This window comes from Macaca fascicularis, chromosome X, assembly GCF_037993035.2.
Source record: "Macaca fascicularis isolate 582-1 chromosome X, T2T-MFA8v1.1".
Classification (NCBI taxonomy): domain Eukaryota; kingdom Metazoa; phylum Chordata; class Mammalia; order Primates; family Cercopithecidae; genus Macaca; species Macaca fascicularis.
In genome coordinates this window covers 107,781,990-107,804,885 of record NC_088395.1, presented here as the reverse complement: position 1 = coordinate 107,804,885, position 22,896 = coordinate 107,781,990, and the positions used below count along the sequence as shown (strand labels likewise).

The 22,896-nt window shown below is 40.7% G+C and overlaps 1 protein-coding gene across 6 annotated transcripts in view; it reads right to left on the bottom strand.

Annotated features, from left to right (window-relative positions):
* CENPI (centromere protein I) overlaps positions 1-22,896 on the bottom strand; it is a 65,804-nt gene that overhangs the window by 19,953 nt on the left and 22,955 nt on the right. For 5 of the 6 annotated variants that reach the window (XR_010584472.1, XM_045383259.2, XM_045383258.2 and 2 more), the window contains 10 exons: positions 21,953-22,001; positions 21,618-21,664; positions 15,599-15,688; positions 15,174-15,302; positions 14,775-14,942; positions 13,618-13,738; positions 12,383-12,474; positions 9,824-9,941; positions 9,672-9,736; positions 245-339 (listed from right to left, as the gene is read on the bottom strand). Coding sequence is in view for 4 of the 6 variants with exons in the window: in XM_045383259.2 (XP_045239194.2) it covers positions 245-339; positions 9,672-9,736; positions 9,824-9,941; positions 12,383-12,474; positions 13,618-13,738; positions 14,775-14,942; positions 15,174-15,302; positions 15,599-15,688; positions 21,618-21,664; positions 21,953-22,001 (974 nt within the window). In the remaining 2 variants the exon portion in view is untranslated. The remainder of the gene's footprint in view (positions 1-244; positions 340-9,671; positions 9,737-9,823; positions 9,942-12,382; positions 12,475-13,617; positions 13,739-14,774; positions 14,943-15,173; positions 15,303-15,598; positions 15,689-21,617; positions 21,665-21,952; positions 22,002-22,896) is intronic. The other variant, XR_012430359.1, reaches the window with a different exon arrangement.

The window sequence follows — 22,896 nt, the reverse complement described above, 5'->3', positions numbered from 1 at the left end:
AACTCTTGAAAGAAGTCACTTAGCAGATAAGGGGTTGCTTTCTGATTTATATAATAGGAACTTAGAGAATTAGTCTTCCTTTCAGGATTGTGGGGGAAGAAGAGTGAAAAGTCACAAAAAAAGTCTTCCAGAAAAGTACTACTAAGCATTTACATGAAAAAATTAGGTTTCATGCCACACTATTAAACATATGCAAACATTTGTATACAGATCGTCTCTTGTGGAAGACCGTTAGATAACTCACAGAGGACTGTTTGTAACAGGTTTCATGTGAATGTCCATAGAAAGCCACAACAGCCAATTCTGCAATAGCTCTTTCAGACTCTGAAGAACACTACACTGAGGGGGACAAAACGAAAAAAGATTCATGAAATCATTCAGACATAACAGTGTTCAGAACTAACAGAGGCTTAGAGATGAAAAGGACCATGGAGATGACCACATCCAATTTCGAACCCAACAGCTGCTTCTACAACATGATTAGTCTCCAGAAGACAGACGAATGCCACGTACAAGTTTATTTTGCTATTTTCTCTACAAGAAACATACCTCAACAGGACTGCCTAACTTATCAGCCTAGAACAGACTTTTCTCTAAATTACTTCCATTTATAACCACTATTACATCATCAAATAAAAACAGCATCTATATCATCCCCCCTCAGAGAACTTTTGAAGTTGCTACAGATATGAATTCCTCTCCCTTTTTACCTTGTGGTCTACACTTACAATTTGCCACCTTTTTGACGGTCATAAAAATTTATCATACCTTCTGTGACTTTGAAAAAAAAAGCAATTCTAGTCTTTCTTTTCTCAGGCCTTGCCTCGATTTCCCAAGCCTCAATCACATACAAAAACATACAATGATGACATAAATTTGTCCAGGGCATTTATGATGATAAACCATAATATCTATAAATTTGAAAGCAATCCATACCATCCCAAAATCTAATACAGCAAACCTTTCTTAAAAATTCTTACGGCCGGGCGCGGTGGCTCAAGCCTGTAATCCCAGCACTTTGGGAGGCCGAGGCGGGTGGATCACAAGGTCAGGAGATCGAGACCACAGTGAAACCCCGTCTCTACTAAAAATACAAAAAATTAGCCGGGCGCGGTGGCAGGCGCCTGTAGTCCCAGCCACTCAGGAGGCTGAGGCAGGAGAATGGCGGGAACCCGGGAGGCGGAGCTTGCAGTGAGCCGAGATCGCGCCACTGCACTCCAGCCTGGGCAACAGCGTGAGACTCCGTCTCAAAAAAAAAAAAAAAAAAAAAAAAAAAATTCTTACTAAATAATGGCCTACTAATCATTTGAGTGTTTCCAGTAACAGAGTGCTCACTGCTACCTCAGAGTACAGTTCAATTAATATTCTTTTTGACAACTCACATTCAGGTTAGAAGTATGTTCTAGTTGAAAGTAACTCTGGAATCATCTAAGACAATAGTCTACTTCAGTGTCAACCAAGGAATTTTATCATTTGAAGATATTCAAAATTACAACGTATATGATCATTTTAAAAATATTTTATTTTTAATTTTTGTGGGTACACGGTAGGTATGTATATACAATGTTATATTTAGAAAACAAAAATCTTGACCGGGCGTGGTGGCTCACGCCTGTAATACCAGCACTTTGGGAGGCTGAGGCGGGCAGATTACCTGAGGTCAGGAGTTCGAGATCAGCCTGGCCAACATGGTGAAACCCCGTCTCTACTAAAAATACAAAAATTAGCTGGGCGTGGTGGCACATGCTTGTAATCCCAGATACTCAGAATGTTGAGGCAGGAGAATTGCTTGAGCCTGGGAGGCAGAGTTTGCAGTGAGCTGAGACCATGGCACTGCATTACAGCTTGGCCGACACAGCGAGATGCTGTCTCAAAAAGAAAACAAAAATCTTGGCCGTGCACAGTGGCTCACGCCTGTAATCCTAGCACTTTGGGAGGCTGAGGTGGGCAGATCCCTTGAGTCAAGGAGTTCGAAATCAGCCTGGGCAACATGGTGAAACCCTGTCTCTACTAAAAATATAAAAATTAGCCAAGCATGGTGGCACGTGCCTGTAGTCCCAACTACTTAGGAGGCGGAGCCAGGAGGATCACTTGAGCTCAAGGAAGCAGAGGTTGCAGTGAGCCAAGATTGCACCACTGCACACCAGCCTGAGCAACAGAATGAGATCCCATCTCAGGAAAAGAAAAAAAAAATCTTGGCCGGGTGTGGTGGCTCACACCTGTAATCCCAGCACTTCGTGAGGCTGAGGCGGGCAGATCACAAGGTCAGGAGATCAAGACTATCCTGGCTAACATGGAGAAACCCCGTCTCTAATAAAAATACAAAAATTAGGTGGATGTGGTGGTATGTGCCTGTAATCCCAGCTACTCGGGAGGCTGAGGCTACTCACTTGAACCAGGGAGTCAAAGGTTGCAGTGAGCCGAGATCACGCCACTGCACTCCATCCTGGTGACAGAGTGTGACTCCATCTCAAAAAAAAAAAAAAATCTTTAATTCCCCACCTACCCTACCCCTGTCACCACATTAAAGAAAGGCATGAGGGGCCAGTTGCAGTGGCCACACTTGTAATCCCAGAACTTTGGGAGGCTGAGGCGGGAGGATCACTTGAGGCCAGGAGTTCGAGACCAGCCTGGCCAACATGGCAAAATCCCATCTCTACTAAAAATACAAAAAGTAGCCAGGCGTGGTGGCAGGCACCTGTAATCCCAGCTACTCAGGAGGCTGAGGCAGGAGAATTACTTGAACCTGGGAGGCAGAGGTTGCAGTGAGTGGAGATCCTGCCATTGCACTCCAGCCTGGGCAACAAGGGCAAAACTCCATCTTAATAAAAAAAAAAAAAAAAAAGATATGAGGTTTTCATGTTCATGACGATAAGGGGACACAGGTTTTGTCTTTTTTTTTTTGAGACAGGATCTCACTCCATCGCCCAAACTGGAGTACCGTGGCATGATCTCAGCTCACTGCAACCTCTGCCTCCCAGGCTCAAGCAATTCTCTGGCCTCACCCTCTTGAGTAGCTGGGATTACAGGCATGTGCCACCACGCCCAGCTAATTTTTGTATTTTTAGTAGAGGCGGGGTTTCACCATGTTGGCCAGGCTGGTCTCGAATTCCTGACCTCAAATGATCCACCCGCCTCAGTCTCCCAAAGTACTGGGATTACAGGCATGAGCCACCGCCCTACGGCCGGTTTTCTTTTTAAAAACAAGGTTGAGCCGGGCGCGGTGGCTCATGCTTATAATCCCAGCACTTCGGAAGGCCAAGGCGGGCTGATCATGTCAGGAGATTGAGACATGGGTTTCCTGGCTAACACGGTGAAACCCCGTCTCTACTAAAAATACCAAAAAAATTAGCTGGGCGTGGTGGCACGTGCCTGTACTCCCAGCTACTTGGGAGGCTGAGGCAGAATTGCTACAACCAGGGAGGCGGAGGCTGCAATTAGCCGAGATCGTGCCACTGCACTCCAGCCTGGCAACACAGCAAGACTCCATCTAAAAACACACACACACACATACACACAAACGAACAAACAAACAAGGTTGAGAAACACAGCTCTACCCTACATGTGAACCTTTTCTACATAAATATCCTGAATAGACAGCCATTAAACCTCTGCCTGATCTACTTCACTGTCAAGAAATATATCACCTCTGGGCCGGGCGCGGTGGCTCAAGCCTGTAATCCCAGCACTTTGGGAGGCTGAGGCGGGCGGATCACAAGGTCAGGAGATCGAGACCACAGTGAAACCCCGTCGCTACTAAAAATACAAAAAAAAAAAAATTAGCCGGGCGCGGTGGCGGGTGCCTGTAGTCCTAGCTACTCAGGAGGCTGAGGCAGGAGAATGGCGTGAACCCAGGAGGCGGAGCTTGCAGTGAGCCGAGATCGCGCCACTGCACTCCAGCCTGGGCAACAGCGTGAGACTCCGTCTCAAAAAAAAAAAAAAAAAAAAAAAAAAAAAAAAAAGAAATATATCACCTCTGAAAGTCCTTTATTCCATCATAAGTCTGCTCTAACTGTTACAAGATACTGCCATATATCTACCTCTGTTTCTTGAAGCCACAGAGATCTCCTTTCATGTGACAATCCTTCAAATATTGTAAGGGAACCAGAAAATCTTAGCCTTTTCTCCTCCAGGCAAAATATCCCTAGTTCATTTACTATCTCAAGTTGGAAAGTTTCAAGTCATCGTGCATCCTTTACACTTTATCTTCAGTCACCATATTCTATCAATTTTTTTTTTTCTTCAAAATGTCCTACTTGTTCATTTCCTTCCCAATCCCACTGTAACTGTGAAGACCAGGCCTTCACACCTTTGAGGTCACTTTATCCTCCTAGCTAGTCTACCTTATTCTAGTATCATCTCCCAAACCCCAATTCTTTCCCCATGGCTGCTAGACTCTTATTTAAGCACTCCATTCACTGCATCCTCCTCCTTTTCAAGAACTTGCAGTGTACATCCCATTAGCTAAGGAACAGCACCTTACTTTTCATCCAGTAATCTCACTTCTATAAATGTATGCCAAGGGAAGAGTTTAAGAAAAAAACCTATATTATGAAGATGCTCAAGACTGTTATCTATTCTGACAAAAGAAACAAATTAGAAATAATAATAGAGGTCAGGTATGGTGGCTCACACCTGTAATCCCAACACTTTGGGAGGCTGAGATGAAAGGATCATTTGAAGCCAGAAGTTCGAGACCAGCCTGGGCAACATAGTGAGACCGTGTCTCTACAAAAACTTTAAAAATTAGCCAGGTTTGGTGGCACATGCCTGTAGTCTCAGCTACTTGGGAGGCTGAGGTGGGAGAATCCCTTGAGCCCAGGAGTTCAAGGTTACAGTGATACCACTGCCCTCCAGCCTGGGCAACAGAACAAGATCCTGTCTCTAAAAAGAGAGAAATAATAATAAATTACTAAATAAATTATGGTACTAAGGACTACAGTGCCACTATTAACAACATTATGACGACTATGTGGAAACATGAAAATTATTATGCAATGTTAATTATGTATTCCGATTTTTTAATTTATGTCCACTGTTTGCAACTCTATGGAAAATGATAAATCAATAAGGACAGATATTGAAAAATTAACACTCTAAACAAATATAACAACATTAGTGTGGATTTGTGGGGCCTTTCCCATGCAAAATTCTTCGGTGAAAATAAGTTATTTACTGATAGGCATAACTGACTAGACCCAAACAAAACACACTGAAAATGTGAAAATATTTTAATAGGTTTTAAAAATACTATTCATTTATTAGACTAAGCTGGGTAATCAAGTTATACAATAACTAGGCAATAACTAGTTACTACAGGCCTCAGAAACTACTGTTTAGCTAATTCTACCATATTTCACATTCCTGTTACTCTTAGTCACCTCCCAATATGTAAGCCCCTTTAGTCACTTATTCTTCCTTGTCTCTATGCTTCTTGTCCTCTTTCATTGATCCCATCCTTTCCAAATCTCTCAACTGCAGTATCCAGAACCTCTGTTCTGTGGTAACCTAAACATGCTCCTTCATATTCTACAAAGTATGCTTTTTCTGTCTTCTTACCTTAATCATATCCTAGCTCTCCTTCACCACCAAACCAGGACACTGTTTCCTCTGAATACATTTCCATATCTATCCCACTTTAACAACTAGAAGTAAGCAGTGCCCTATACTAAGCTTCCCAGTGCTAATGTGGAACAGAATATAAGCCCCCTCTTTGAGAAGGTAAATATAAAATCAGAAATAAATCCTACTTTAAGAAGGAAATTAGAAAAAGATAATATACAGGCTGGGCACGGTGGCTCACGCCTATAATCCCAGCACTCTGGGAGGCCAAGGCAGGTGGATCACTTGAGGTCAGGAGTTCGTGACCAGCCTGGCCAACATGGTGAAACCCCGTCTCTACTAAAAAATACAAAACAGGCCGGGCGTAGTGGCTCAAGCCTGTAATCCCAGCACCTTGGGAGGCCGAGATGGGCGGATCACGAGGTCAGGAGATCGAGACCATCCTGGCTAACACGGTGAAACCCCGTCTCTACTAAAAAATACAAAAAACTAGCCGGGCAAGGTGGTGGGCACCTGTAGTCCCAGCTACTCTGGAGGCTGAGGGAGGAGAATGGCGTAAATCCAGGAGGCGGAGCTTGCAGTGAGCTGACATCCGGCCACTGCACTCCAGCCTGGGTGACAGAGCGAGACTCCGTCTTAAAAAAAAAAAAAAAAAAAATACAAAACATTAGCTGGGTGTGGTGGAGGGCACCTACAATCCCAGCTACTGGGGAGGCTGAGGCAAGAGAATCACTTGAACCCACTAGGCGGAGGTTGCAGTAAGCCAAGATCACGCCACTGCACTCCAGCCTGGGCAACAGAGTGAGACTCTATCTAAGAAATGGATCCATTTGATTTTTGTATATTATGGTTTTTTTTTTCCATTGCCTTAAGATTGTTTACAAATAATTTGTGAGCTACAGAAAGAATCTTATTAGTCAAACTACTACTAAAAGCTGAATTTGTTAGGCTAAATATTTGATTGCATTTTGCTACAGTCAGTTTTTCTCATGAGTCTGCTATCCCTTGCTTTTCTGAACACAATACAAAAGGTTATCTTCAACCCTATTTCCAAACCATTATTCCTCCTTCCTTGTGTAAAAAACCCTTTCTCCTTTGTTCATATTATCCAGCTACACTACTCTCTATTTTTTTATCTTCTCATATCTCTGCTGTCTATCACTTGGAATCTTATCCAGATTCATTGAGGACCTTAGAACTCTGCATTGTGTCCTGCCATCAATACCTCAGTTACACCAGTGACCATGCAAATGATCCCCCTAACATTTCAGCTTCACAGTTCCTTGACTTTGAATCAAATAACCTTCACCTTCACTCCACCTTAGTTACCCACTCCCACAGCCACACACTAGATTCTGTCATAACCTGAACTGAACCACACCAAAATCTATTATTTTTTCTTTGTTATAACTTCCTATTTCAGCTTTCTCACACACTCAACTCCAACTATAGCTACTCTTGTTTCTCAACATCAGAGATATTCAGCCCCTTAATTCCTTTTTTTTTTTTTTTTTTTTTTTTGAGACGGAGTCTTGTTCTGTTGCCCAGACTGGAGTGCAGTGGTGCACTCTCAGCTCACTGCAACCTCCACCTCCCGGGTTCAAGCGATTCTCCTGCCTCAGCCTCCTGAGTAGTTGGGATTACAGACACGCACCACCACGCCCGGCTAATTTTTATATTTTTAGTAGAGATGGGTTTCACCACGTTGGCCAGGTTGGTCTCAAACTCCTGACCTCAAGTGATCCGCCCACCTCAGCCTCCCAAAGTGCTGGGATTACAGGCGCAAGCCACCGCACCCAGCCAATTCCTTAATTTTTAACCTCTTTTTTCAGGTTTATCAGCCTTCTCCTGGCCTTACTTTCCTATCTAGACCAGACCACACAGCTGATCACAACTCTCTTGTACTCCATTCAACCAGCAAAACCCAAACTGATTCAATCTCATAATTTTCTTTCTCTTCTCCAATATCTAAGTAGAAGAAAACACACAACTGCAAAGATTGGCGCCATTCCAAATTTATGATCACCAACTTCTGCTGGGCTCTTAATGACGCTCAATAATCCTTTTATTTGTCTTTAACCAGCTCTTTTTTCTTCCTGGCTGTCCTAAGCAGCTAACGCCCTCCTGGAGTGTCCTACTTAATTCTATTCTGTAAATCATGCTTCTTATTTTGAGAAATTTAACATTCTTAGCCACAAAGTACTTTAATTGTCTTGCCCTTTCTTCTAACTTTACAAATATATCTATATATACACCTATCCATGCATCCTCGCTCCCGTCCTAGAGGATAAATGGTGCCTCCCAATTCCTAACCACCCATTCAAGTAAATCTCACTACCTAGTTTTAACCCAATACCTTCATATTTCTTCTGGAACCTTGTACCATCAATTATCCCCAATCTTTTCTCCATTTTCAACCTCTCCCTCTTCTCCACTGGCTCCTTCGACTCCATCTATAAACACACTCACGTTTCTCTCATTTTAGAGGCAAAACAAACAAACGAACAAACAAACAACTTCCCCTGGTTCATAGTCCCCCTATTGCTCTCTCTACAACTTTTTTTTTGGTCAAACATTTTGAAATATATTCTATACTCATTGTCTTGACTTGACTTTTCACTCACTCCTCAACCCACACAATCTGACTTCTACCTCCTCTGAATACATTTCCATATCCCACCTTAACAACTAGAAGTTGTTCCATTGGAACTACTCACTAAGGAAGCCAAAACCTCTGTATTGTCAATTCTAAAAGAAACTTTTTTTGTCCGTATCCTTCTGAACCTTCCTGGGATACTTAGCAACATCATTCCTTCATTCTTTTTTGATATCCTATATTCCCTTTGTTTCCTTGGAACTATTATTCTCCTGGTTATTTTTATACCTCTGGCAATTTCTTAAGATTCCTTCAGACTGTCCTCCTTCTTGGCCTGAGAATTAAATACTGTGCATTCCCCTGAGTTCTGCTTTTAGCCTGCTGTCTGTTCCCTCCCTTCCTTCCTTCCTCTCCCCACTCCTCTCACTCTCAAATATATGTGTATGAATGTGTATATGCATATTAGGTTGAACCACAGCAAACTGCCAATCATTAACCACCTCTGACGTACAAGAAGTGGCAATTTCCTAAGGTCCAGCCTAATGTTTAAACAGTTCTTTAGCGTGGAAGAATAAGAGAAGAAACAAAGAATAACCCAATTAGAAGATTGAGAGAGAATTGCAAAAAAAAAAAAAAAAAAATTTCAAACTGAAGTCTCTGAAAATTTATTAGCTGGGAGAATTGGTGTGGATATCATGTGAATGATGATATTGGTCAGGATGTAAAAATTACAATTAACATAAATAGACCTCAAATCCAACTTAATGTGATAGGTAATTAAGCAAGTGCCATTCATTTATGACAAACACTAACCAGGACAACATGTTTCCTGTCAATGTGGCCAACAGTAAGTGATTTAAGGTAAAAAAAAAAAAAAAAAAAAATTTATAAAAGAATCATTACTTAATTGCCCCTCTTTTAGAATAGGAATAACCATTCTATAAGAAAGTGGCTCTCAAACTCATTCAGGTAGAACTTCTGGAAGCCATACTGGTCTTCTTGGAGACCACCCCAAAATAGTAACATATTATATATAAGGTTGGAACAATTTTATTAGCAGAAAATGATGATTACTATAAATATAAAATATGAATGTCAAGGGGAGTTTTGTTTGCTTTGGTCACTACTATATTCCCAGTGTCAAGAAGGGTATATAGTAGGTGCTCAAAAAATATTTGTGAAATGAATAAATGTATCTACAAAAATATAAACTACAACAATCAAACTAAGTATTTCTCAGTTCATTTGTTTTTATTAATATGCGTCTGCCACTTGTTCGTTCACTATGTCATTTGCTACAAGTGGAAACAGGTCAGGAAAACTGTATGCAACACAGCCTTAAAAAAGGAACATTCTATGCATTAACTTTGAGTTGAGTGATGCAGCACCTCAAAGCCCAGGTCCAAGAAAATCCTATTATAAAACCATTGCTGTAATGTCAGTTTGGAATTGTGTACCACTAGCAATAGAATAATACATCCTATTGAATCTAAGCAAGGCAAGTTTTTGTTACCTTGAAATAAATGGTTGATGTAAAGAAGAGCTGTGCTAGATGGTCAAAAAGAAGTGGTTTCACCTCTAGGAATAAAAAAAAAAAAGATTATTCAAAATCCTTTCAATCTTAGTACATTGAATTAAATGACTCCAAATTTTCATAATACATACCAGAGAAGCTACTAAAAGGAATCCAGCTCACAAGCTGAAGGAACTGTGACCGACAACAAAGGCCATCCCAGAGAGGAAGGCTCTTATACAGGAATGCTTCACAGGAATAAAACCCCTCCTGTAACACAAGTGAATAGTAAATCCTTATATGGAACTCTTCAGTCATAAAATTACGCTCTAAACAACCAGTTTATTTTGTGCTATAGTTGCTTCACTCTTAGACTAATTTTTTTGTCATGAATATAATAAAAGCCTTAGGTTAGGTGCCAGACTTCCTCAGAAAAAGGATGAGATGATTAGTATTTGCATACATTACCATCTTTATCAATATAGTTATCAAATACCATAAAAGTTCATCAATTGGAAAGAAGGTTAAAAGTTATAGAATTTTTTTTAAAAAATAAAATGTACTATCTTGGGATACATGCAGTAATTTGAACAGTCAATAAAATGTATACAATATTATGTAATAGGGCTAGAATTTCATTAGAGGCCATAGACCAAATCCTAACTCTGGGCAGCTCCATCTTTAGAGGCTCAAATGTCTAGGTTGCTTATATTTCCACCAGAGTGAGGATCTGGGACTTCCCTTTTTCCCTTTGTCACCTAAGCTTTTCACAGTGACATGCACCAGGACTCTATCCTCAGACCTTCTTTTCATGACATGAATTCTCTGTACAATCTCATCCATATCATAGCTAAAGCCACTTTTAACATGAGGGTTCCTAAATCTGTATCTCTAGCCCAAATCTCATTCCTGAGCTCTAGACTCATCATTTTTTTTTTTTTTTTTGAGACGGAGTCTCACGCTGTTGCCCAGGCTGGAGTGCAGTGGCGCGATCTCGGCTCACTGCAAGCTCCGCCTCCTGGGTTCACGCCATTCTCCTGCCTCAGCCTCCTGAGTAGCTAGGACTACAGGCGCCCGCCACCGCGCCCGGCTAATTTTTTGTATTTTTAGTAGAGACGGGGTTTCACTGTGGTCTCGATCTCCTGACCTTGTGATCCGCCCGCCTCGGCCTCCCAAAGTGCTGGGATTACAGGCTTGAGCCACCGCGCCCGGCCTAGACTCATCATTTTACTACGTACTGGATATGACCGCTTTGATGTCCCATTAGGACTCTCTTAAGTGAAACATCTTTCCTTCCAAGTCTGCTCCTCCTATATTTCTTTTCTCAGTGAATGCCATCCATCTTCCCAAGTAGGAAACGTAAACATCAACCTAATGTTCCTCACTACCATCATCTGCACCCAGCTTCCAATTAAATGGTTTCACACCAAATCCCTAAAACTTGGGTTGGGTGTGATGGCTCACACCTGTAATCTCAGCACTTTGGGACGCCAAGGCAGAAGAAACGCTTAAGCCCAGGAGTTTGAGACCAGCCTGGGCAACGTGGTAAATCCCCGTTTTTATAAAAAAAAAAAAAAAAAAAATACAACAAACAAACAAAATATAGCCAGGAGTGGTGGTGCACACCTGTAGTCCTAACTACTAACTAGACTGAGCGGGGAGGATCAATTGAGCCCAGGAGGTCAAGGCTGCAGTAAGCCATGATTGTGCCAGTACACTCCAGCCTGGGCAACAGAACAAGACCCTGTCTCAAAAAAAAACAAAAAAACAAAAAAACAAAGAATTATTCCACAAACATTTATCAATCAAGCTGAACATCTATACATGAAGAAAAGTTAGACATGGTTTCTGCCTGCTGGGAGCTCATAATGAGTGGAAAAAATGGATGCTAAAAGTGTCACGATAGAGGCAAGCACAGGGAGCCATGGGAGCACATAGAACGAGGAGCTAACCCACACTGGGCAATAAGTGAAGGTTTCTTGATGGTGCTGATACCTAAGCTGCAGCTTAAAATACAACTCAGGGTTACCCAGACCAAATAGTCCATTGGCTGGAACATATTTGGTGCTCAAAAAATGTTTGTTGATTATAAGGATATAAGTAGTGACCCTATGAAATTTACATTACTGGCTAATTCAATTAACTGAATACATTTAATTACATCTTCAGTTTGTTCTCTTAAATTACAGGCTTTCCCCTTTTATTTGCATAATACAACATATTCTTTCTTTAAATCTAACAGTGCAAAGATAAAAGTCCAACTCAGCTTTATCTATAATGAGCTTCAAACTGAACAAATATTATTTACAAAAGATGTCAGATACTAAAAAAAAAGGTTTTTTGTTGTTTTTGAGACAGGATCTCACTCTGTGATCCAGGCTGCAGTGCAGTGGCACAATTATGGCTCACTGCAGCCTTGACCTCCTGAGCTCAAGTGATCCTCCTACCTAATCCTCCTGAGTAGCTGGGACTACAGATGCATGCCACCATGCCTGGCTAATTTTTGTATTCTTTGTAGAGATGGGGTTTTGCTGTGTTGCCCAAGCTGGTCTTGAACTCTTGGGCTCAAGTGATCCACCTGCCTTGGCCTCCAAAGTGCTGAGATTACAGGTGTGAGCCACTGCAGCCAGGCAAGAAAAAGTTTTCAATGGATATCTAAATAAATTTTAGTAAAGAGTGGTGGAGAGTGGAAGAAGCAAGTGAAATCTTACTTGTAAGAAGCACTCTGCCCTGATGATAGTATCCAGGAAGTTGGTAAATTCTTTTCCATGTTCATAATTATTCACCTTATACCAAATACATTCTAGAGCAGAAACAGTAAATATAAGCATCTAGTTGTACCACAATAAAAAAGTGCACAAAACATAATTATCACTAAAGTGACAAGTGACAAAGTAAAAAAGCCATAAGTCTCATACATCCTAGCTAACTCATGATGCAGACTGGAACAGATACATGGAGATGATAGTGAGATATTCCTCAACAACTTAGTAATATAGGGAAAAGTTTATAGTGTAAATATAGGGAAAAGGTTATAGAAATGGAGAGAATTCACATATAATGAATATGATAAGCTTTATATCACATAGCAATCAATCGAAGAAAGTATAAACATCTGAATTAAAAGTTTTAGAATACCCTAAACTTCAATTAGAGTAGGCTGGGTATAATGTAAGAGTGACAGAAATATAGTAGGTGGAAATCTAATAACCTATATCATATTCTTCAGAGCAGAAGAAGGAGAATTGGACTGGAACCAACTAAAAGCAACTTTAACCACCAGAAGAATCAGGAGTTGCTTATCCAGTATCCAGTAAAGAAACACTCAAATTTGGTCAAAAGAAATACTATCTCTAGAGAAATATACCTGCCCCTCCCCACTGCCCCCCACCATTGGAGGAATGAAATGCTCAGGCTTTACTATGGCCTGGATGAAAGACTTCTCACTGCCCTTTCCTTTAATTCTATAATTAAGAAATCTTCTAATGACAAATTTGACTCCCATATATGCTGACAGCAGAGAGGGGATATTCTGGTTGGCAGATATGAGCATTTTGTTTACCAGAAATAATTAATTTTATAATAAGCTGACATTCTGGCTTATACATTTGCCTCTTTTGAGTTTCGTTACCATTAACGGGATGACTCTGGGGCCCTAACAGCAAGTTTCTGAATATACAAAAATGAAGAATCCTTGGATTGTGATAGTCATCAAAGTGGAGCCACCCAGTGAGTTTTGGTGGCCATCCAGCAGTGTTTCCTTAACAAAATCCCTCCACCTTCTTACTGCCTTAAAATTACAACAACAGAAACATTCATGCTCTAAATATAAGATTACCACAGACATAATTACAGCATATGAAGACTCCTGTTGTCTAGAATTTGGCACCCTTATAAAAGAAACCCATTTGTTAACTGTCTTGGTCCATCCTCACTCAATTCTTACCTTCTTGTAATGTTTGACTCAACCAGTAATAAAATCTCAGCAAGACTGGCTCATCTCTGACACAGTTAATATAGTGAAGCAGCAGAGAGTTGTTTAGCACTGAGCCCATCTGAGAAGGCAGCTGCAATGACAGAACAACCAATCAACAGTTAAGTATCTGAAAAGTGGATAAGGGAATCGTCATATAGAAAATATATAACAAAAATAGGCTGGGCATGGTGGCTCATGTCTATAATCCCAAAATTTTGGGAGGCTGAGGCAGGAGGGTCACTTGGGCCCAGGAGTTTGAGGTCAGATTGAGCAACATATTTTTTAAATAATTTTTTTGTTTGTTTGTTCTGAGATGGAGTCTCACTCTGTCACCCAGGCTGGAGAGCAGTTGCGCCATCTCAGCTCACTGCAACCTCTGCCTCCCAGGTTCAAGCGATTCTCGTGCCTCAGCCTCCTGAGTAGCTGGAACCACAGGCATGCACCACCAAGCCAGGCTAATTTTTTTTTTTTTTTTGAGATGGACTTTTGCTCTTGTTGCCCAGGCTGGAGTGTAATGGCGTGATCTCGGCTCACTGCAACCTCCGCCTCCCGGGTTCAAGTGATTCTCCTGCTCAGCCTCCGAAATGGCTGGGATTACAGGCATGCGCCACCACGCCCAGCTAAATTTGTATTTTTAGTACAGGTGGGGTTTCTCCAGGTTGGTCAGACTGGTCTCGAACTCCTGACCTCAGGTGATCTGCCTGCCTCAGTCTCCCAAAGTGCTGGGATTACAGGTATGAGCCACCGCACCCAGCCCAATTTTTGTATTTTTAATAGAGATGGGGTTTCACCATTTTGGCCAGGCTAGTCTCGAACTCCTGACCTCAAGTGATCTGCCCACCTCGGCCTCCCAAAGTGCTAGGATTACTGGCGTGAGCCACCATGCCCAGCCTGATATAAATTGTTTTAAAAATTAGCCAGGCATGGTGATGCACATCTATAGTCCTAGCTACTTGGAAGGTTGAGGTGGGAGGATCACATAAGCCCAGGAGTTCAAGGTAACAGTGAGCCAAGATCACGCCACTGCCTGGGTGACAGAGTAAGACCCTATCTCAAAAAAAAAAAAAAAAAAAAGGCTATGAAATTCAAATAGAAAATGCAAAGAAGCACATGGTCCAGTCACATACCTCTAAGCAATGGATATTCTGTAAAAGTTGGGGGAAGCTTTTAAGTTGTTCTAGTGGAAATGATCCACTTCTATTCAGACAATCAGAAAGACTCATCTCTTTTTTTCTACATTCTTTAGTGTAGCTACTGGAATTGAGCACTGGTATAATTGAGAGAGAATTCCACTTCTGAAGAAAGATAATAAAACAATCTATCAATGGACTAAACAGACTACAAACCATAAATATAAAAGCAGTTGTTAAGGTGTTTCAATTAAAGGAATCTGAATATGGCTTACACAGAATCCTGGGTAACTGACATGTACTTAAATATCTATAATCTCCTCTTAGATCTGAATGGTTATTACTTGGATTTAATAAAAGAAAGTAATGCAAGTTGTTTCAGCTTTAGATACTTACTCTTTTTAGAGGACGAACATTAGCTGGACCCAACATCAACTTCAGAGGTTCTGGAGAAGGTCCCTGGTTTCTTTGCTTCACGGCAAGCAGAGCCATCTTCCACAGATTCTCTGAATTCTTAAAATATATCTATAAATTTGGATATAAAGTACAAGAGAGTAGGTACCCATAAATTGGAGCAACATAAAGTCTAAAACTCCTCATTATTGAAAACATATTATGAAATCCTTTACACTCATACAAATGCACTTATTTTTTTTTTCTGATTAGTAATCTATTAAATACACCAAATGGGATCAACACGAAGTGCCAATCCCTAAAAAAAACTTTCCCCAAACAGTATTTTAGTTGAAATCGGTAAGTTAACTTTACCAAAAATAATATATTTCAATCTCAATATGATTTCTCTCTCCTTAATCCCTTACCTTCTTCCTTACAGGCAAAGATACAGAAATCAGAGCAGGAGCAAAGAACTTATACAGCGACAACAAAGCCTGGAGATGAGGCTGCATTCCCTGAAATAAAATAAGTTTTCCATTTTCAATTCTGTGACTATTAAGAAACTGAGGAAACAAATGCCAATAAGAAGGAAAAAAGTATATTCAGACCATAATTTCACTATGAGATATAGCTATAGGAAGATGCTATCAAAAATCAAGGAATGAGTAACCAGACATTTAAGTCAACCACCATAAAACAACTCTCTCCAAACTGTGATCTTCTCTCTTACGACCTTTTCCAACTTTACTTCTTCCTTGTATTTTCTCTCTTCTCTTCCTATACCTTAGGCTGACCAGTCATGCTTACTAGCATAGCATAGCTTATTCTCACTGGTAGCATACTCAGGACTCAAAGTTTACTCATCTTTGATTTAGACCTCAAGGAGATAGGACCAAAAGATAAGCTAATACCTGATTATTATAATTATTGGAAAATTATCTAGGAAACTACAATTGGTATGCCATAATCAAGCAGCTTTGATATAACTGAAACAAATTTTAACAAAAGCACTAATTTCACAATGAAAGAAGTGATTACTGCTAGATACCTGTTTTATACATCTAGCTATCCAGAGAAAGCATACCACTAAAATGAATTCTAAGGAAGTAACCAAATTGTTTTATTATGCTAAAATGTTATTGAATCGAGTACTGTACAAAGTAAGGCAGCAAACGAGGCTTAGAAATACAATATTTCCATTTTATAACAGCTTCTTGAAATTAAATGTATTAAAAAACCAAAATGACCCAGTTTATCTATGTTGAAAATATCTCCTAACCTCTGTACACCCATTAGTAATGAGTATCAGAGTGTTTGTTTTGAGCTAGAATGCTTTTTAGAGAATACTTAGTTGTGCTGAGGCCTTTAGAACTTATAGTCTAGTTAATTAAAACTATCTTTTTTGTTAAAAAGTTAATACTAAAAGAGGGAAGGGGGAGATTTCCAGTTAAAAACGGCATATTGAACATATGATTAACTCTGGGCTCTCCCAAAGCCCCATTTAAAAGACAGTGAAAGAATGAAAAAGGTGGCTGGGCGCAGTAGCTCATGCCTGTAATCCCAGCACTTTGGAAGGCCGAAGTGGGTGTATCACTTAAGGTCAGAAGTTTGAGACCAGTCTGGCCAACATGGTGAAACCCCATCTCTACTAAAAATACAAAAATTAGGCCGGGTGTGATGGTGCACACCTGTAGTGCTAGCTAGTCGGGAAGCTAAGGCAGGAGAATGGCTTGAACCTGGGAGGCAGAGGTAGCAGGGAGCTGAGATCGCGTCACTGCACTCCAGCCTAGTGACGGAGTGAGACTCCATCTCCAAAAAAATAAATAAATTAATTAAATAAGAATGAAAAAGGATAAAGCAAACTACAAGTTCAAAGAGAACAAGAGAGGAGACAACAGCATATAAGAAATCTAAATAAGATTTTGGAATCTAGAATGAAGATGGCCAAATAGAAACCAAGTTAGCAGAATAGATAAAATGAAATCTAAGGTGTAAACAGAAAAAGCCTCAAAAAAATCAGATTCTTGCTTGACAACTCCCAGAAAGGATCATGAGTTGAGGGACCAGATATCTCTAAAAAGTGGGGATGCAAGAGGGTCAGAAAACAGGAGTATTGCATGAAAGGCTATATAAGAAGCAGTTAGAATCCCAAATTCCTTCACAATACTGGCAAAACATTAGGGCTTTACTCTCTGAAAATGAAGCTGGACTTGGATACCAGGCACAGCCAAGGGAGGATACCAAGACCATTTCTCACTGCTTTCTAGTGCTCAGGTCTCAGAGTACCAGTAGCCAGGTTTATACCCTGTGATGATGTATTACCCCATTCTAACACTGCTATAAAGAACTGCCCGAGACTGGGTCATTTATAAAGGAAAGAGATTTAACTGACTCACAGTTCCGCATGGCTAGGGTGGCCTCAGGAAACTTACAATCATGGCGGAAGGAGAAGCAAACACATCCTTCTTCACATGATGGCAGGAAGGAAAAGAATTAGAGCTGGGCAAAGGGGGAAGCCCCTCATAAAACCATCAGATCTTGTGAGAACTCACTATCACAAGAATAGCATGGGGGAAACCGCCCTCATGATTCAATTACCTCCCATCGGGTCCCTCCCATGACATGTGGGGACTATGGGAATTATAATTCAAGAAGAGATTTGGGTGGAGACACAGCCAAACCATATCAGATGGTTAATTTTAAGTTTTGATTTGGCTGGTCCACAGGCTGCCTAGATATTTGGAGAAGCATTATTTTGGGTGTTTCCGTGAGGGTTTTTTGGATATGATTAACATTTAAATCAGTAGACTTTGAGTAAAGCAAATTGACTGCCCTCTGCAATGTGGATAGGTGTCATCCAATCAGTTGATGGCCTGAATAGAAGAGGTCCTAAAAGAAGAAGAAAATGTTCAACAGACTGCCTTCAGACTTCATCTGCAACAGCAGTTCTTCCTGGTTCTATAGTAGACTGCCACTTAACTCAAACTGGAACATCAGCTCTCCTAGGTCTCCAGCCTGCTGGCCCATCCTGTAGATTTTGGACTTACCAGCCACCATAATCAAATGAGCCAATTCCCTATAATATAAATACACACACACACACACACACACATATACACTTGATTTTGTACGTACAACTATGCAACCCCATAAGACAGGAAACAGGAGAATTCTGCTTTGAGAATATTAACATAGTCATCTGGGAGGATCCTCAACAAAACATCAAGATCCTACAATGAACAAGTCCTGCTCATACACACAAGTTTCCAATCATCATGTTACTGTTTTACTTTTAAATATGAACAATTAAGCTTTACCAAGCATTGGTGAGCAGTGGTTCACACCTGTAATCCCAGCACTTTGGGAGGCCAAGGCGGGAGAATTGCTTGAGCCCAAGAGTTTGAGACCAGCATGGGTGACACAGAAAGACCCTGTCTCTACAAAAAATTTAAAAATCAGTCAGGTCTGGTGGTGCATGCCTGTAGTCCCAGGTACTCTAGAGGCTGAGGAGGGAGGATCACTTGAGCCCAGGAATTCGCGGTGTCAGTGAGCCATGATCATGCCACTGCACTTCAGCCTGGGTGCAAAGTGAGACCCCCGTCTCTAAAAAAAAAATTAAAATAAAATTTAAATGTAAAAAGTACCATGAAAGACCAAACAATCTAAAAACAGAAACTATGAGGAAACAGAGACAAAGCTTGAAACAGAAAAAAATCACAGCCCAAAGTGTATACACACAGGCTCATGCCTGGTAGAGGGAGAACCAACCCTGAGGATGAGACCTAATTCCCCCTTCTTGTTCTAAAGATTGCTCTGGACAGGGCCTAGTGTATATAGGAAAATGCCCCACTTCCTACCATTCATGCCTGCCACCAGAAAGACAACTTTTGTGGTTTTGTTTCCTTCATAGATGGGAGTTATGGAGCATGGATGGGGATAGACGTTATGGAGCATGGATGGGGATAGCATAGGATGGGGATATGCCTTGGCAGGTATCAGAAATTCACACATCTGATGTATTTCCTCACATATGTTGACTATGCCTGTTACTATCATGCATGTTAGGTTACATATGAACATGGTTAGGCCTTCTTGGTTTGATATTGTTGGACTTACCCAAATTCATCAAAATTCAGCTAACCAAAACAATGTTATGTATGCATCTTTATAAATGGGTACTTATTGATAATGGAATAACTTAGTGATGTACTGTATAGAGTGGTAGTAATGAAACCACACATTTAGTGTCTCTGTTATAAATTTTTAGACAATCATCTCATAAATCATTTTTTAACTTGAACATACACTGTGTTTCAGCTCATACAAATCAGCAAGATCTTTTTTTTTGGAGATAGAGTCTCGCCCCGTTGCCCAGGCTGGCATGATCTCAGCTCACTGCAACCTCCACCTCCCGGGTTCAAACAATTCTCCTGCCTCAGCCTCCCAAGTAGCTGGGATTACAGGTGCCCACCATCACGCCCAGCTATTTTTTGTATTTTTAGTGGAGACGGGGTTTCACCATGTTGGCCAAGATGATCTCGAACTCTTGACCTTGTGATCTGCCTGCCTAGCCTCCCAAAGTGCTGAGATTACAGGTGTGAGCCACCGCACCCAGGTACTAAGATCTTTTATTATGGTAAGAATTGTCTTATTCCATTGAAACGTTTTGCTGTAACATAGGAAAAGGTATATCTTTTTCATAATTTCTATTAATGTAAAATAAAATTCAAAATGGACAAAAATATTACCAATAATATCATCAGAGAACTGAGAAAAAATAATTGTACCCATGGAACTAAAACAGAAGGCTATAAAAAAAGAATAATCATTGAACTGCACTAAGAGGAGACCTCACATTGCAGAAGCACAAATGTGTTCTGTGTTTGTGTCTTTCATTCAATAAATGCCTATAGGTAGGCCATGAAGGCTCCAGTTAGGCATGGCCACTATTACTTCCTATTGTTTCATATCCAAAGCTTCACAGACTTCTGTGACCTGGCAGGTAAAGTGGAAATAACAATGCAAGAGAGCTGTAAGGACCAGAGATAACAGTCAGAGAATATACTGAAGTTTAAGCTTCCAGAAGATAATGTCTTAAAATGCTTTCCTAGGCCAGACTCAGCAGCTCACGCCTGTAATCCCAGCACTTTGGGAGGCCAAGGCAGATGGATAACCTGAGATCAGGAGTTTGAGACCAGCCTGGCCAACATGATGAGACCACCGTCTCTACTAAAAATACACAAATTAGCCTGGCATGGTGGTGTGCGCCTGTAGTCCCAGCTACTCAGGAGGCTGAGGCAGGAGAACTGCTTGAACCCAGGAGGCAGAGGCAGTGAGCTGAGATCGCACCACTGCACTCCAGCCTGGGCAACAGAGCAAGACTCCATCTCAAAACAAAAAAAAAAAAAAAAAAAAAAAAAAAGCTTTCCTAGATCACATCCATACAAAATATAAATTCATTTATGACCACTCCCTAACACTTACTGTTACAGCCATACCAACCCAGCTCCCTAAACAATGTTTGCTGTTTGACATCTCCATGTCTTTGCTCATGCTGTTCCCTCTGGGAGGAATGCCCTTCTCTCCCTTCTTTGCCTACTTAAATCCTATTCATCCCTTAAAAATTATCTCAAGCAGGGCGGGTGCAGTGGTTCATGCCTGTAATCCCTGCACTTTGGGAGGCTGAGACAGGTGGGTCACCTGAGGTCAAGAGTTCGAGACCAGCCTCGCCAACATGATGAAACCCTGTCTCTACTAAAAATACAAAAAATTAGCTGGGCATGGTGGCGGGCACCTGTAATCCCAGCTACTCAGGAGGCTTAGGCAGGAGAATTGCTTGAACCCAGGAGGTGGAGGTTGTAGTGAGCTTACGCCCGACTGCAGTCCAGCCTGGGCAACAAGAGTGAAACTCCATCTATAAAATAAAAATAAAATAAAATAATTCTCTCAAGCATCACCACTCCTCCTTGACCCCAAGTCTGATTCCGATTTTTCATTTTGTTGACTGAGCTCCCCAGAAAATAAGTTCCTTAAAGATACTGAGTTATAGGCCAGGTGCGGTGGCTTACGCCTGTAATCCCAGCACCTTGGGAGGCTGAGGCGGATGGATCACCGAGGCCAGGAGTTCCAGACCAGCCTGGCCAACATGCGGAAACCCTGTCTCTACCAAAAAATACAAAAGTTAGCCGGGTGTGGTGACGCGTGCCTATAATCCCAGCTACTCGGGAGGGTGAGGCAGGAGAATCGCTTGAACCTGGGAGGCGGAGGTTGCAATGAGCCGAGATCGTGCCACTGCACTCTAGTCTGGGCAACAGAGTGAGACCCTGTCTTAAAAAAAAAAAAAAAAAAAAAAAAGATCCAGTTATTTGATTTTGTATTCCCAATGCCTGGCTCAGTACCTGGTACATAGTACATTGGCAGGTCTTAGGTCTTTTCAGTACTCACCATTTTGGCCTGAAGATCAAGCAGTTTTCTCACACGAAATGGTTTGACTAGAAAACATAAAGGAAAGAGGTACCATGCATTTGGATTCAGAATAAAAAGAAATCGGTTATATTTAACCACCATGCAGTTCATACAGTTTCTTCTTATAACATATCAAGAAAATAAATACCCTGTTCAGTTACGCCATTGAGCAGATGCTCTTAAAGTACTAAAAAGCAATTTCCACAAAATGACTTCTGTCATATAACTAATGCTAATAGTTATTTTAACTTTATAAAGGCCAATACAAATGCTAATTCCACAATGTGCAATACAACTGTAATGAAAATACTCACCATTCTCTTTTTTGGTAAGTAAATATAACAAATGGCAAACATAAGGGCACTGTTAAAACATAAAAAAAAAAAAATTAAGAGAAATGATAATATGTCTTCAACAGAGGGGCAACACATTTTCCTCAAATGTCAATCTTACACTGATTAAGTAAAAAACCTTCAGGACTTCACTGAACAATAGTTTTACAAAGAGTCTCTTTTTCCTACTATATAGTGATAAAAAAACAATAGTTTTAATCAGCATCTCATTAGGTCATTTTTTAGGTATTTTTGGAATGTAAAGATATTGCAGACAATTTGAAAAACAGAATTACCTATCATCCTTCTACCATCTATCCTATCCATCTATTTGTATAAATTCATACAAATATTGAAAGGAATGCATGAATTTTTGTTATTCCTTTCAATATTTTTATGTATGTATGTATTGTTAGTTGGTGGAGACAAGGTCTCACTATGTTGCCCAGGCTGGTCTCTAACTCCTGGTCTCAAGTGATCCTCCTGATTCAGCCTCCTAAAGTACTAGGATTATAGGCATGAGCCACTGTACCTGGCCCATACTTATTAAGACATAAACTTGAAACTTTTATCCTGATTTCCTATTTCAAACCATTTTCCCATGTTGTTTATTCTTCAAAATTATCATTTTCAATGATGCTTCATATTCCAGTCAGTATATATACAAGAATTTAGTTAACAGCTTAGTCTTCAGTTTGGCAAATAGCATGCACTCAATTTGCTAATTAAATTATTGAATGACTGATTCCCTTCTACCATTTCATTTTCAGTGTCCATCTGTTGAGGTCTTACTCTAGATCAGGGGTCAGGAAACCATGGTCTACCTGTTTTTGTAAATAAAGTTTTACTGGGACACAGCCACATTCATTAATTTATTATTGTCCACAGTTGCTTGCACACCACACCAGTAGACTTGAATAGTTGCA